The sequence below is a fragment of the Macrosteles quadrilineatus genome, unplaced genomic scaffold (genome assembly GCF_028750875.1).
Source record: "Macrosteles quadrilineatus isolate MER2022 unplaced genomic scaffold, UCM_ALF_1.0 Scaffold_1__1_contigs__length_201487025, whole genome shotgun sequence".
Classification (NCBI taxonomy): domain Eukaryota; kingdom Metazoa; phylum Arthropoda; class Insecta; order Hemiptera; family Cicadellidae; genus Macrosteles; species Macrosteles quadrilineatus.
Window position 1 is genome coordinate 181449614 of NW_026542594.1, and position 14248 is coordinate 181463861.

A 14248-nucleotide genomic window follows, 5' to 3' on the forward strand; every position below is an offset into this window, starting at 1 on the left:
CATCTTAAATGAGTTTAAAGTTGGTGGAAATACCGTTAATGATGCAGATTATGCTAACTGATATTCTGAATAAAGGTGGTCCTAGCTACATGTGAAATATGCGTTTGGGCAAAATGCTGTCTTAAGCAAGAGCTGTAAAATCTAGTATAAAGCCAAGTTTACACAAAGCCAGTTGGCAGAACTTGTCTCAGGTAACTTGAAATACATTAGAGGCAGGTAAACTGCCTACTAGTCTTGTATAAAATCGGCTTTAAGGAAAGGTTTAGCTGCAATTTGAATCTATTGGTGGGCAAACCCATAAAACATACTAAGGGTCTTTGATAACTTATCATATTCAGTGGCCAGTCTTAGTATATTTTGACTAATGTTAAAGACAGTAAAAACAATCAACAATTAAGACTAAAGCTTCAAGAGAGTATTCAATACTACATGATTAGCTTATTAGCTTAGACGAAATAGAAAAATTGTACTTGTCAAGTAAATCTATATTAGGCCGATAAAACACAATAAATAGCTTTATGCAGTGTTAATTCAAAATTGTAAAACAATTATTAATAAAAAAATAACAATATTAATACTGAATTGGTGAGATTTGGTTAATAGAAACATTTGTTATGAGCATTTCCATATACAAATGGCAACATTTCCGCCGAAAAACATGTACAGAAGGCTTTTACACTCGTAAGAAATCTCAAACCCGTACCCCTCTCCGACAACGGCATGCCAGGACGGTCCAAACTTCTTGTCCATCATTTCTTTTATCATCCGAGCGGCGGCCTGCAAAAGAAATTGAATTATCGTATTTTGCAAGTACAAAAAGTTATACAGTAATTATTCAAAAGCACTTGAGCTAATTTTATTTAGTTAACCAGCTGATTCTTTGATTAACACGTTCGCTACTGCAATAGTACGAAATTTTCCATTCACATGGACCAGCGACGCACATATGCGACGGCCGGTTTCCACCCATAGACTGCCGTCGCATATATGCGACGGCTAGTCACATTAAAATAGACTGCCGACGCATATTTGCGTCGGGGTTCTAATGTTATTAAAATGCTTATATCTTTGTAGTGGTCTATTTGAAGGCACTGAATTCCCTACAGTGGTCTACAGAGATGTCTGACGCACAACTGCGTCGCTTGGTCTGTGGATATGATGATTGGTGACGTCATATGATAGTTGGAAAAACTGGTCTTTACTTTTCTGTATCACTGTATGTATGTATGCAGTATGTATGCTGCATTATCCTATGTAGCTTTTATATTTGTTCAGTTATAAACTGTTCTTGAATAATCTGTTTATTTGTTTACTTACTTTTACCTTAAACACAAAAAAATGAACTGTCGCATATATGCGACGTTTAGTCTATTTCAAGAAAACTATGATAATTTTCACTATTGTCTTCGCTGTAGACCGGGCGTCGCAAATATGCGACATTACTTAAGGTTATAAAAAATACAAAAAAACAAGAATAATTTATTTACAAACACGATTGTAGCGTATTACAATATAAATGATCACTGTTTTACAGGTTTTCGCCCGTGGTCTGTGTGTACTGTTATCCAAGTGACAGCCGGTCTATGTGTAAGATTCAAATGTATACCTCGGTCTGTGGCAATGACCGCGGCGTCGCATATATGCGACGCTCAGTAGCGAACGTGTTAAAGTTATTTACTCAGTTTTTAAATTACAATATTTACATTTAGCCTAGATTGTAGATCTATCCCTTAAAGAGTGATTTAGACACATCTTACAGACTGATATCAATAAAAGTAGGCCTAAGTTACCTATTAAAACCCCATTCTCAAATGGTTTTGTCTGTTGTGTGGATTGTAGTTGAAATTATTAAACTAAAGGTAAAAAAATATATTTTCAATAACTGTGTTGTCAAGTTTACAATCTTGATTGTAGTTAAAAATTCAAGTAAATGTAATAATCAGCTACAGTATTAAATTTCCAGATTTACAAGATGGTCAGTAGCACTGGAACTTTAAAAGTCCCCTTTATAAATAAATCAAAGGCTTGGCAGGCAAAGCCAAAGAGGGAATTTTCTTTTTTAATCATCATTATCACTGCACTAGATCATAAGTGTTATAATAACACCTCAATCGTAAAAAAACAAAAAAAAAAAAAAAAAACAGGTAATAGAACTGGCAATAACAGTTGCTACAGGGAAACCCCTTATTGTATTAAGTATTTTGATTCATTTAAAAACATATAGCAGAAGAAGGGCAATTTTAATCTGAGTTCAAATAAACCCCGTAAGCAGGCAGGTGACCTACCTCTAGTGTATTTCAAGTTACCGGAGGCAAGAAACCTACTTGTCCTCGTGTAAACACGGCTTTAGAGACTTAAAAACAGCTCATTTAAACCCACATAACATTTAGTGGCTGCATAAGACTAAACAAGATTAGAAGAAGTTGGAAATAGTGAGTTTATTTCAGTGAAGTTAACATATCAAGTTAAGTTGATATCATATCAAATTTAGTAAAACCTGATAGGCCTACTCAGAGTATTTACTAGTGTTAATGGACTAATTTCATAACATAATAGCTTATTTTTTTAACTTGCCTCGTTGTTTGCTGCATGTTTTTCACAAGCGGTAACACACAACTCCATGGCTTCAGTTCTCATCTCATCTCCCATATCACAGTTCTGCAAAAAAGTGATAAAACTGTACAAATTGGAGTATAACTTGCATTTTGCAAAGTGTGAGATTCATTGATGGTGATAAATAGGTATAAAGATTCAACCAATACCAACCTAACCTAGCATAACCATTAAATGACTCGTTGCACCGCCACCCCTGGGCGGTGAAATGGAACATGCTGCATCTCGGTGGTGCGGTGGTTCAGGTGGTATACCGCTACCGCTCCGGTGTGGCCGCTTGCATTTACTTCCATTGCACTAAATCACTGCACGTTTATCGCACCGCTACTACACTGCAGTAGGTACCGCTCCGGTGTGTGCACACCTTAAGCTTGACCAAAAGCTCCAGCTAGGACTTATACGGTACAACAACTTATACAATACGGTTTTTACCAAATTCTCGGGGCAGTTTCTTAACTAGGCTATGTTACCCTAATATCGGGTGTCACTTCCATATCAGTTGGCACAAACAACCGAATGAAAATATCGATCGATACCGGTACCTATATCGAATTAAGCAATCGAATAGGCCTAATCAATATTACTCATTCGGTTGTTTGTGCTAACAGATATGGAAGTGTACTCCTAATATCGATTAACAATGGATTTCATCATACAGATTTGGGAACTAGGCTAGGCCTGTTAGGAAGTTTGGTTAGTTTAGAACCTAAAATAAAATGACAGGTTTAATTTTAATCAAAATAAAATATTGAACTAATGTGAACCTGGCAATAACTCGGCAATAAGTAGTGCACACGCCATAAACAAATCTATTGCTGGCCGTTTTGGAACAAAATACGTCCGCGATCCATATTACCGATGATGACAACAGATAGAGGACACTTTAACGGACACGACAGTATCAACATCATGTACCTGGGGAATAGGTTAAGGGGGGTAAAATCAGCAATAAGTAGTGTGCGCGCCACAAAAAATCTATTGCTGGCCGTTTTGCGGCAAAATACGTCCGCGATCCGTATTACCAATAATGCCAACAGATAGAGGACACTTAAACGGACACGACAGTATCAACATTATGTACCTGGGGAGTAAAATCAGCAATAAGTTGTGCGCGCGTCCGCTAAAATCTATTGCCGGCCGTTTTGCGGCAAAATACGTCCGAGATCCATATTACCAATGATGCTAACAGATAGAGGACACTTTAACGAACACGACAGTATCAACATTATGTGCCTGGGGAGTAGGTTAAGGGGGGTAAAATCAGCAATAAGTTGTGCGCACGCCCGCTAAAATCTATTACCGACTGTTTTGCGGCAAAATACGTCCGCGATCCATATTACCAATAATGCCAACAGATAGAGGACACTTTATCGGGCACGACAGTATCAACATTATGTACCTGGGGAGTAGGTTAAGGGGGGTAAAATCAGCAATAAGTTGTGCGCGCGCCCGCTAAAATCTATTGCCGGCCGTTTTTTCGGCAAATTACGTCCGCAATCCATATTACCAACAGATAGAGGACACTTTAACGGACACGACAGTATCAACATAATGTACCTGGGGAGAAGGTTAAGGGGGGTAAAATCAGCAATAAGTAGTGCGCGTGCCACAAAAACTCTATTGCTGGCCGGGCTGCACTTTAGTTTACGTCCTACACTCATTCGAATGAAAAATATCGATATATCAACTATCATTCGGTTAGTTAGGTTGGGCTAACTAACCAAACTTCATATATCGAACTAAATAATCGATATATCGATCGATATATTCATTCAAACGAGTGTAGGATGTAAATTAAAGTGCAGCCGCTGGCCGTTTTGCGACAAAATACGTCCGCGATCCAAATCAACCAATTGGAAAGAACACAATAGTGTGTTCTGATGATGCCAACAGATAGAGGACACTTTAACGGACACGACAGTATCAACATTATGTACCTGGAGAGTAAAATCAGCAATAAGTTGTGCGCGCGCTTGCTAAAATCTATTGCCGGTGATATGGATCGCGGACGTATTTTGCCACAAAACGGCCAGCAATAGATTTTTGGTGGCGCGTGCACTAGTTATTGCCAGGTTCACACCAATAAATATTGATTGTTAATAAATTACCTCATTAAGGTACCTTCTCCTTGGCTTGATACCAGGCATAGGCCTAAGCTTGGATAGGCTGCGTCAATACAATAAAAAAATAAAACTAATATAAACAGTATACAGACTTACATTTAGCCTAGTCGGATTTTCGTATGGTCATTGGTAGGTTGGATACCAAAAAGAAGTTACATTTAAAAATTTTAATGGTGGTTGATTTAAAGTCCTGTGAGGTCGTCCTCAAAGAACTCCTTGAGAGAGTTATGGCCTAGCTTTTAGCCAAATATTAGGGTGTGTAACTTAATTAACTGCACCCAAAATTCTTTGTTGCTTGACATCAGCCTAACTTTTATAAGCTTGACAGGCTTACTTACAGCCAATTAAGTTAGGCCTAATTTGCAAATATCAACATTGAGTTTAAATTTTCTGTATAGCCTATACCACCTAACTAAAATCTAGGCCTATGACCAGAAAACAACTTAGGAACTTACTCTGACAAGGGGATATGTATGCACTATTTTCTTTGATTCCTCTTCTTTCTTTTCTCCTGGTTCTGCCATGGTTTTGGATTTTTAATGTATTACAATTACTTACTATTTATTATGATTTGTAAACAAAACAGGGCTAAACCACTCCACATGTCTAAAAAATTGTGTTTACATAATGCTCAAAACATAAACAATAGACTAAACTCTCTCAAAGCTATTACCCATCCCGATCTCACACCACTCAATTTCATCCACTTTCTTTCTGTTTGGTTTTTGGTATGTTTACAGTAGTTTACTGTTCTCTATTCTGATTTTGACATTCTGTTTGAGCTGTGGCTCCGCTAAACATCAATATCAGCTGGACGTATTTTTCTGTAAGCGCAGACCGCGGAAAACACAAACATAAAAGCATTGACGACGCTATGGGATGTCGACTCTGTGAGACGTACCATCGACTTTTTGGATATTGCATACTGCAAATTTGGCACTTATGTGAATCAAAGTCAAATCATCTTTATTCACAATAAGCACACATAGTACATGAGAATAGATAATGAACCAATTCTTTGGTTCAAATTCTTTGGTCAAATGAACCATTGCTTTGGATCCTGCAAGTGGACAATTCATTTACGTGAACCAAATGTACCATTGAGTTTGGATACTTCGAGTAAACAGTTTAATTTACGTTAGCCAAATGTGCCATTAATTTGGATACTGCAGGTAAAAAATTCGTTTACGTGAACCACATAAATTTATTAAAATATCGAAAATAAAACATACAAAATTGGAAAACGAAACAATCTATATATATAATTCCGTAAGTCAAATTTTTGTAAAGAAATTGTGAGTGACTGGATGGCCGTAGAAGGATGGGAGGGGTCTTTTTTTTCTTTTTTTTTTTTTTTTTCTAAATGTCACAAATGTGACGGCCTTGATTAAAATTCATGAGGCCCCAATGTTCACTTATTGTGGTTATCCGTCTTTTTTTTGGTTTATTTTATATTAATCAGGAGAATGGTGTTGACACTTTAATTTTGTTATTTACATACATAAATGTTGACAATGAGCTATGATTTGTTCTGATATTTTTGTTAATAATAAAGAAAGGATCTCTCTAAGGAAAATTGATGTAGATGGGTATCTGGGAGGGAGGGAAAAGGTTTAGTCTTCCCTGCCTGGGCCGATCAGGCAATGTCCTAACCCGAAAAAGGTGGGCCTTGGATGAAGAAACCCAGGATTGGACAAACATTCATGTGAAATTTGAGTGAAAGTTATGTGTTTGTTTCTAGATCTTTCGACCGATAGAATGAAGGAATTTGTTTAGTTCGAGATAAATGTCGTGATCATTTGTGCTGACAACTTTATTTATTTCCATCGTAAAGTTTTTACTGGTTCTTTTGGTCTTTTTAAGATGCTGGTCTCTATCTAAGCTGTATTTTGGACATTGCATGAATATGTGGTTTAAGGTCTCCTCCACTCCTAAGGTGCAATTCAGGCATAGTGGGGAAAAGTAACATTTCATTTTATAGAGGCATGAGTTTATATTAGCATGTCCTAGCCTTATCCTGCAAATGTTAACTATTTCATTTCTGTTCATATTAGAATCTTTGAACCATGGAAATTTTGAAATGTTGTTGTTTATGGTCTTGTACCACTTTGCTTTATTAGATGACAGAGCTATATGCTTTTTCATTTTTTCATGCTTTTACGTTATTGTCGTGTTAAAGGAATAAACGACATAGAATAAATATTCTGTATAAATAATCAAAGAGTCGAAATTCAATCTAACTTCTGTTTTGTTTTTATTTTTAAATCAAATGTTCAAGTTTATTTTAAATGATGTTGTTTTCTTTATATTTCTACACATTTTAAGGTTAAGGTTGTGTAAATATATACAACTAAAATAACCTATAAATGTTATTGGTTCTAAAATGGTGTATTTGCATTCCTTCGTAAGTAAATTTTTTTAGTGCAGTGAATATACAACTTAGAGTAATCATATTCGATCATACTTTTATAAAATCACCAGGGATTCAAGATGTTTTGGTATGTAGGCTGCTGGATATATATTCTTTTCATTATAAGTACTGTAATTAATATGAACGCCAGGGGAATACCACAAAGGCGGGGAACTGTTCATAGGAATGACAGTGCGCGTAGGAGAGCAAGAGTAGATAATGACGAACTTAATCAAGATATGTTATAACCCCTTTTTAGGAGACCCATGGTAGACGAGAGAAATGAAAATATTCATGATGCAGGATTACTGGACCAAGAGTGCATTCAATGTAGTGCTCTTCATTTTAGAGAAGAACTAACGAATAATCATTTTATGACATGTTGCCATAACGGACTTATTAACCTTCCTCAGTCAAAAACTAATGTAGAACTTAAAAGTTTGTTTGAAGAGAGCCCACAACTGTATAAATTCATTCGACAATGCAACAGTGCGATGGCTTTTGCTTATTTTTCAGCCAGTAAGAAAGATATTCCAGGAAAAGGACCATACTGTTTCAAAATTCAAGGACAGATTTATCGTTCAATCTCAGATTTGCTGCCTCAACATGATGAAGACCCCGTGTATGGCCAATTGTACATTATTGACACATCAAACAGCAACAGAAATTCGTCAAATGCGTCGAGAAAATAGTGACTTAAAACCTGAAATATTGTCAAAACTGGCTGAAATTCTATTAGAAAATCCATTTGCACAAATTTACAAAAGAGCTTCGGAAGAAATGGTTGTACAAGGTGACAGTGAATTAGAACTTAGATTTGTAGACAGGATAAATATGGATCGTCGTAGGTATAATAAGCCTACTGCAGATGAAATTGCAGGCGTCTTCAATTCATCTGAAGGCGAACCTCCAATGAATTTTTAAAATTCCAAACAGGGAAGCTTTTATTTATCCTCATTAACCACAAGACCAAAGCTACCTTAGTAAACCAGTATTTATTCACAAACAATGATATGTTTTCTGCCTTTTCATGTTAAACCACTGGAGTGATTCAAATTATTTATTGAAAATGACATCAACAAAAGCAAACAAAGAAGAACAACAAACTGGTTTTTACACAAAAGATATGGTGTAGGGATGCCTATTCTCACACATAGATAATGTTATTCTGAGTTTGTTTAAATACCGGTATTGCAAAAAGTTGTTTTACATTTGAGCTTTTTAGGGACTGTCCCTACAAGCCACTAGTATGAATTAAAAATCGATATCTGCAAATTTTAAGCGGAGTCAATATTATCATAGTCCAGTAATCAATCTTTTGTAAATACCCAAATACCATTAGCTGCTTCCAAACAAAAACAGCTGTTACAACACCACTTGCGACGTTGCCACTTCGACGGCCACGGCCTGGGGAGGTGGCCGTGCGTAAACCCGACGTATCGTTGACTTTTAATACTGCAAAAAGACTTTTAAGGCATCCCGAAGTAAGCCTTTTGGATACTGCAAATAGGTATTTTATGTATGCGAACCAAATATCACCGACTTTGGATAAAGACATTTAATTTATGAGAACCAGGTGAAACAGACTTGGTTCCTGCAAGTAGACAATTCATTTACTTAAACCAGACTCAACGTTGAATACTGCAAATATACATTCCATTTATGTGAACCAAATATACCATTGGAAATGGATACTGCAAGGCTTATATATCTCATTAACGAGAAGTAGATGTAGCATTGACTTTAAAAAAGTATTAGATTAATATGCTAGTTGTGCTCAATATTGCAAGCAGACAACTGCATTGTATACCTAGTGGCTTAACAATACCAAATATTACAGGGGGGAGAACCCCCAGACCCCTGCTTGTTTCACACCACCACCAAACCTCTGTTAGCCCCCCCCCCTAGACAAGGCCCTAGAACCACTACTGTTGGCTACTTGGCTATTATAACACTGTTGTAACAATATATCATATCTACAATGAATCTATCCTCTTGTTAGATCTGAAGCATGTTTTGATATGTATATATGACTGGGACGGTGGCGTCGTCCTGTAATCCAGCTATAGGAGGTCACGAATTGTGGATATTTATAGGCATGCACTGTGGATGCGATACTCCCTGGTGTGGATTAACGTCCACACTAGTGAGTACTATGACTATCCGCAGAACTATCCTGATAATTACACCAATTCGTTAATACCAAGGCAATGTGGTTCGGAATCCACTATAAACTGTAGGCTGTAGGTCCCTTAGTTGCAATTAGCTAGCAGTATGGGCTATTAATTAACAGTTGTGTCTAATGAATACGTCAGCCTTATATAGTCACTAAAAAGACTACGGGACTCATCCTACACTCATCTCCATTCATACTTGGCTTAAAAAATACCTACTTTGTATGGTCGCCATTTCAATGAAAAGTATTAAGTATGGTTTTCATGTATGATTTCACCTGAAATCATGTGGCATGCGAGTTATATGCTACAAAATTATTTTGCCTATTTCAAGACATAAGAAAAGGGTTTTTTGGACTTTTGAACCCCAGGTGTTCTTTGCGCCTTACTAGATTTAGTTATACCAGATTTCGAGCAATATATGAACTAGTAATAAAAGAATATACAAGGCTGCACTGAATAAAACCACACACTCTTCAACTAACATTTTACTAGTATCTTTCTTCTGTGCATTATGTATTTAAATACACTCACTGGAAAATGGCTAGTCACGTTAAAATACGTTTCTACAGTTCCCCCATAGATCTCTTCTTTGGCCTACAGGACATTCAAGATAAGGACTAGTTATTAAAGCTCTAGCGGATAATCCACGATTCTCGCTTGAAAATGCTGACGAAGGATCTGTTTCTGAACTTTCAGATGGTGAAGAGATTGTATCAGGGGTTCCGTTCGGAATGGTGGTTGTTCCAACGCTGGATGCAGAAATCGATAACGCCTGTCCTGGAGTCGACGATGTGTCAAGGTTTGAGGCTGCATCTAGATAAGCTACTGGAAGAACATTTACTTGAGAATATGGTTGCAATAACTGCAAAAGAGACAAAAACTCTTGACGTGCGAGCATAAGACTTTCTTCAGGTGAAATAGTATTCGCATTCGTGTAAACGACGGCCAGAAATATAAATACAAGAGTTACCTGCATTTTTCAAGACTCAAGAGAAATATGGGTTTGGATCAAAATATTTATAGTTTGCTCACTCAGATAAAATTCATAAACTGAGATTCTTATAGTAATAAATTCACAAACCACTATGACTTAATACACAGAGTACACCTCGACCGCTAACACAAGACAATCTTTGGAATAAAGATATTCCAAGTTAAGATATGCAGAGTCACACTCTTTCTGCGCTATAATATGTTTACTTGTCAAAAGATAATCCGGTAAATAATAACTGGCTTTTAGGAATATTAGAGCTAAAGAAACTTGTAACGCATTTCGTTGCATTGTAAGTGTGTGAACGTTATTCTATGGAGCGAAAAAGGTTATAACAAAATTTCCCGAATGGACAGAAAAAATAAGTCTATTGTACATCCGTTGCAAATATAGTATTTTGTACGTCTAATAGGAGGCATGTTTAATAATAATTTTATGACCTAGCTAAATGCAACTTGTGGCTCTAGCTTAATAAATAAACTATTTGATTAATGAAGTCACTTTAAATTCTGCATCAATGTAGTTGTTGATTTACTATAAACAATATAAGTATAGTATTGGTTGGATGAAGGATGTTCCTCTTCAATCTATATTTTTTAAGGAGCAATCTTAAAATTGACTGTGATAAAAGTGTTACTTATAGCCCAAGAGCCCGGGGCCAAACTTGATATATGGCTGTTATTTTCCTCATATCTCAGTTTTTGTTGCTCTCACCTCCCCACGCCTACAGCATTGCATAAAAACTATCGATAGCAATTTTTTTACTTCCACCATCTTCCACGAATTTCTGTGGAATTGTTTAGTGAAAAAACTGACGCTTATGTAAATAAAATACAACGCTTTCCACTTTTCGTTGGTTACGATTGGTTTTGATGAATGGAATCACCCTTAATCTTCATTTCAGTGGGGTGTTCACGGGTTCAACATCAAAATGGGCGGTTAGCAAACAACGAATTTATTATTTATAGTAAAACATTATATTTACGTTCCTTAAAATCGTTAACTCATATGTAACGATCTCATATAGCCTAAACCAACCTACAACAAACCATTTTGTACATAGTTTGGTATATTAGTGACAAGTGCGCAACATTTATTGTGGGAAACTAATGAGAGAGTCATTGTAAAGTGTTAAAACCAATGACTATATATACACAACGCCCTTGACATGTTCAAGTTTCTTTGGCATCGGAATGGTCGAAACCAGGACATTTTACAATCTAATAACTTTTACGTCTTGTTTGATATCATTATAACTCAATAGCTCAATGACAAATTACCTATGAGTACAAAATTGAGGGATTGAATTAGCAACTTCTTCGAATACTGAGTTTGTGAGGTGAGTTAGTTATATAAATTGCGTTTTATTTACGCAACCAACTAATCGAACATCCGATCCTAAAACATATTTTTGCCATCTTGAACTTGAATATTCGATAAAATACCCCCACCGCAGCAAACCTGCAGACTAAGCGAATTTCCATTAACCCGGTTGGATTTACACTAAAATGCCTCCACAAAATATCACATTTATTTCCTATTTAAATAGAATTAGTTTAACGAGTACTAAGGTTTGCTGCAACAGGGAGGGTAAAAAAGTGTTTTTTTTTTGTAAAATGTTAATAGTTTAGTAAGAAATGAATGTTTTTTCCAAATTCGATCAAAATATGTCCATAAACAAGCAAACTACAACAGCCACATATTCTCCATAAGAATAACATAGGAATTTAAAATTTACATTTTTTTTTGGAATTTTCTCAGTAACCATTAGGCGTGCAATAACGCTTCAATATACTAAATTATATGTTTTTTAAGCTCTACAAAATGGTTTGGAGAGAAATTGTGAAATTTTGTGTTTTTAGGGTCAAAAATGGGAAAAACCTATTTCCCCCCCCATAAAACCCCACATAAACCCCCGTTCCCTTAGTCCGATCATGCTGGTTCGCGAACTCGTTCGAATAAATGTAGGTTTACACGTTTGTACCAAATTTCATCAAAATCTGAACATTTTTGCTCGAGTTATCGTGCTAACGGACACACATATATGTATGTATGTATACAGAGTGAGTTTCTACTAAGTGCGTTAATTTTTACCAGTTATTCTACTCACTAAAAGGAACAAAAAATGACAAACAAAAATTTTCCATCCCCACCCGTTATGCTGTAATGGCCGATTATGTGAATTTTTAAAATTACCTGTAGTAGCTTCACTAAAACGAGCATAGAAATTAAGCCAATACACGTACAGCATAATAACTTATACCAATAAAAAGAGCGTTAAATATCCTACAAAACCATTGCAACACCTTTAACATACAACCATATTTTCACCGTTGTATGTCTCACATAACATAAAAAAGAAGTTTCAAAATTAATTCTTTACAACTTCAAAGTGGTTTTACAATCATACATACTAATGTGATGTTTTGTCAAATTACGTAAAAAACTTTCCCATTTCATGCCCTTTAAAATAATGTAACCCATAAGGTTATTGCTGTATTAAAAGTTCGAAAAATTAGGTCAAAACCGCGTCAAGGTCAGAGTTTTCGGAAAAAACATTGAACCAAATGTAATACAGTATCTGTTAATTTCTTTGCTATCTTATAATCAGCTGACATCTGATCAGCTGGGTGTTAAACTTTGTTTACGAAACCAGCTGATTGCAATTGTGGGCTTGTAAACATTTAAATTATTAACTATTTCATTATTTTATAATTCAATGACAAAAATTCAAAATAAATTTGATAAAAATCTAGATTAATACATTTGTACAAATAAACCAAATGAATCCTGTAAAGTCTGGTTTCTAGATTTTTAATAAAAAGTAAGTTTTCAAATGTCCACCATTTTTGCTCTAATACTTGTGGTCATAAATATGGTCTTTTCCGAAAGTTTCTCACTGTTGCCTTTAATTTTAGCTCCTCTTGAAAAAGGTTGGAAGCTTAAGTCCGATTTCTTAGTTCATCCTCTGTTTGAACTAGTGTTCGGTAATTTTCCTGTTTGAGGTAACCTCAAGCGTAGTAGTCCATTGGAGTCTGGTGACTGTGGTGGCCAAGCAATTGATCCGCCTCTTCCCATCCATATTGGGAAAGTATTTCCAATGTAAATTCGCACCCCATTATTGAAGTGGGGAGGTGCACCACATGCTTGCTAAACTATTCGCTTACGTACATCCAACGGGACGTCTTCAATGAGCCTTGGTAGAGTATCAGTAAGGACGTTGAGATACTGACAGCAGTTTAATGAATATGGAAGATCAATGAAAGGGCCAACTAACTGATTTTAGAGTAATCTATTCAACTTAAATCTTGTTTGGTTTCGACACTGGTGTATCACATGTGGGTTTTCTGTAGCATAGTGATGTCCATTATGGATGTTGTAAATACAATCCCGAGTAAACTTGGATTCGTCTGTCCACAAAATCGACTTGAGGAAGTCACGATGATCAAGTCAACTAACAGAGCGACATAACTGAAGTCTCTGTAGACAATCTTTTGGTTCAATAATCTGTACTCGTGTAAAATCGTAGGGATGCAATTTTTCCTTATTCAATAGCTGAGAAATACCTAAGTCACGAGAAACTGTCATTGTTCTTGTCCGTGGATCGTCTTCAAACCACCCCAACACATCTGACACAGCTTCTTAAACACATACACTATACACATCTTGTATCACGTTCCCAACAGAATGATGTTTAGTGCCCATGGAAACTTGTATGGACACTGATGAATATTCGTTCATTTGAAAGACACCTATTAGGAAACTGACGACTGGATTCACGTCAGAATATAGCCGCATTTGAGAACATATGCGGAATATAAAATCATATCAAAAAACTTCGTTGGTGAACACCGACATAGCACTAAACAATCATAATATTTCCCAAGTATGTTCATGAAATAGTTAATAATTTGAATGTTTACAAGCCAACAAT

General features: G+C 36.1%; 1 protein-coding gene across 1 annotated transcript; it reads right to left on the bottom strand.

The window, feature by feature from the left end:
• Positions 1-478: 478 nt before the first annotated feature.
• Positions 479-5443, bottom strand: LOC128983301 (dynein axonemal light chain 4). Its single transcript, XM_054402548.1, has 3 exons — positions 5192-5443; positions 2575-2658; positions 479-777 (listed from the first exon to the last, which is right to left on the bottom strand). The coding sequence occupies exons 1-3, from the start codon at positions 5258-5260 to the stop codon at positions 613-615; spliced, it is 318 nt and encodes a 105-aa protein (XP_054258523.1). The 5' UTR covers positions 5261-5443; the 3' UTR covers positions 479-612.
• Positions 5444-14248: the final 8805 nt, after the last annotated feature.

What these genes read in the sequence shown, in the direction of transcription:
- LOC128983301 (XM_054402548.1), bottom strand. Translation starts at nt 5,260, where the DNA reads ATGGCAGAACCAGGAGAAAAGAAAGAAGAGGAATCAAAGAAAATAGTG. An exon ending in ATACATATCCCCTTGTCAGA is followed by an intron (nt 2,659 to 5,191) that starts GTAAGTTCCTAA and finishes ACTTTTTTGCAG; the next exon opens with AACTGTGATATGGGAGATGA. An exon ending in AACATGCAGCAAACAACGAG is followed by an intron (nt 778 to 2,574) that starts GCAAGTTAAAAA and finishes TTTCTTTTGCAG; the next exon opens with GCCGCCGCTCGGATGATAAA.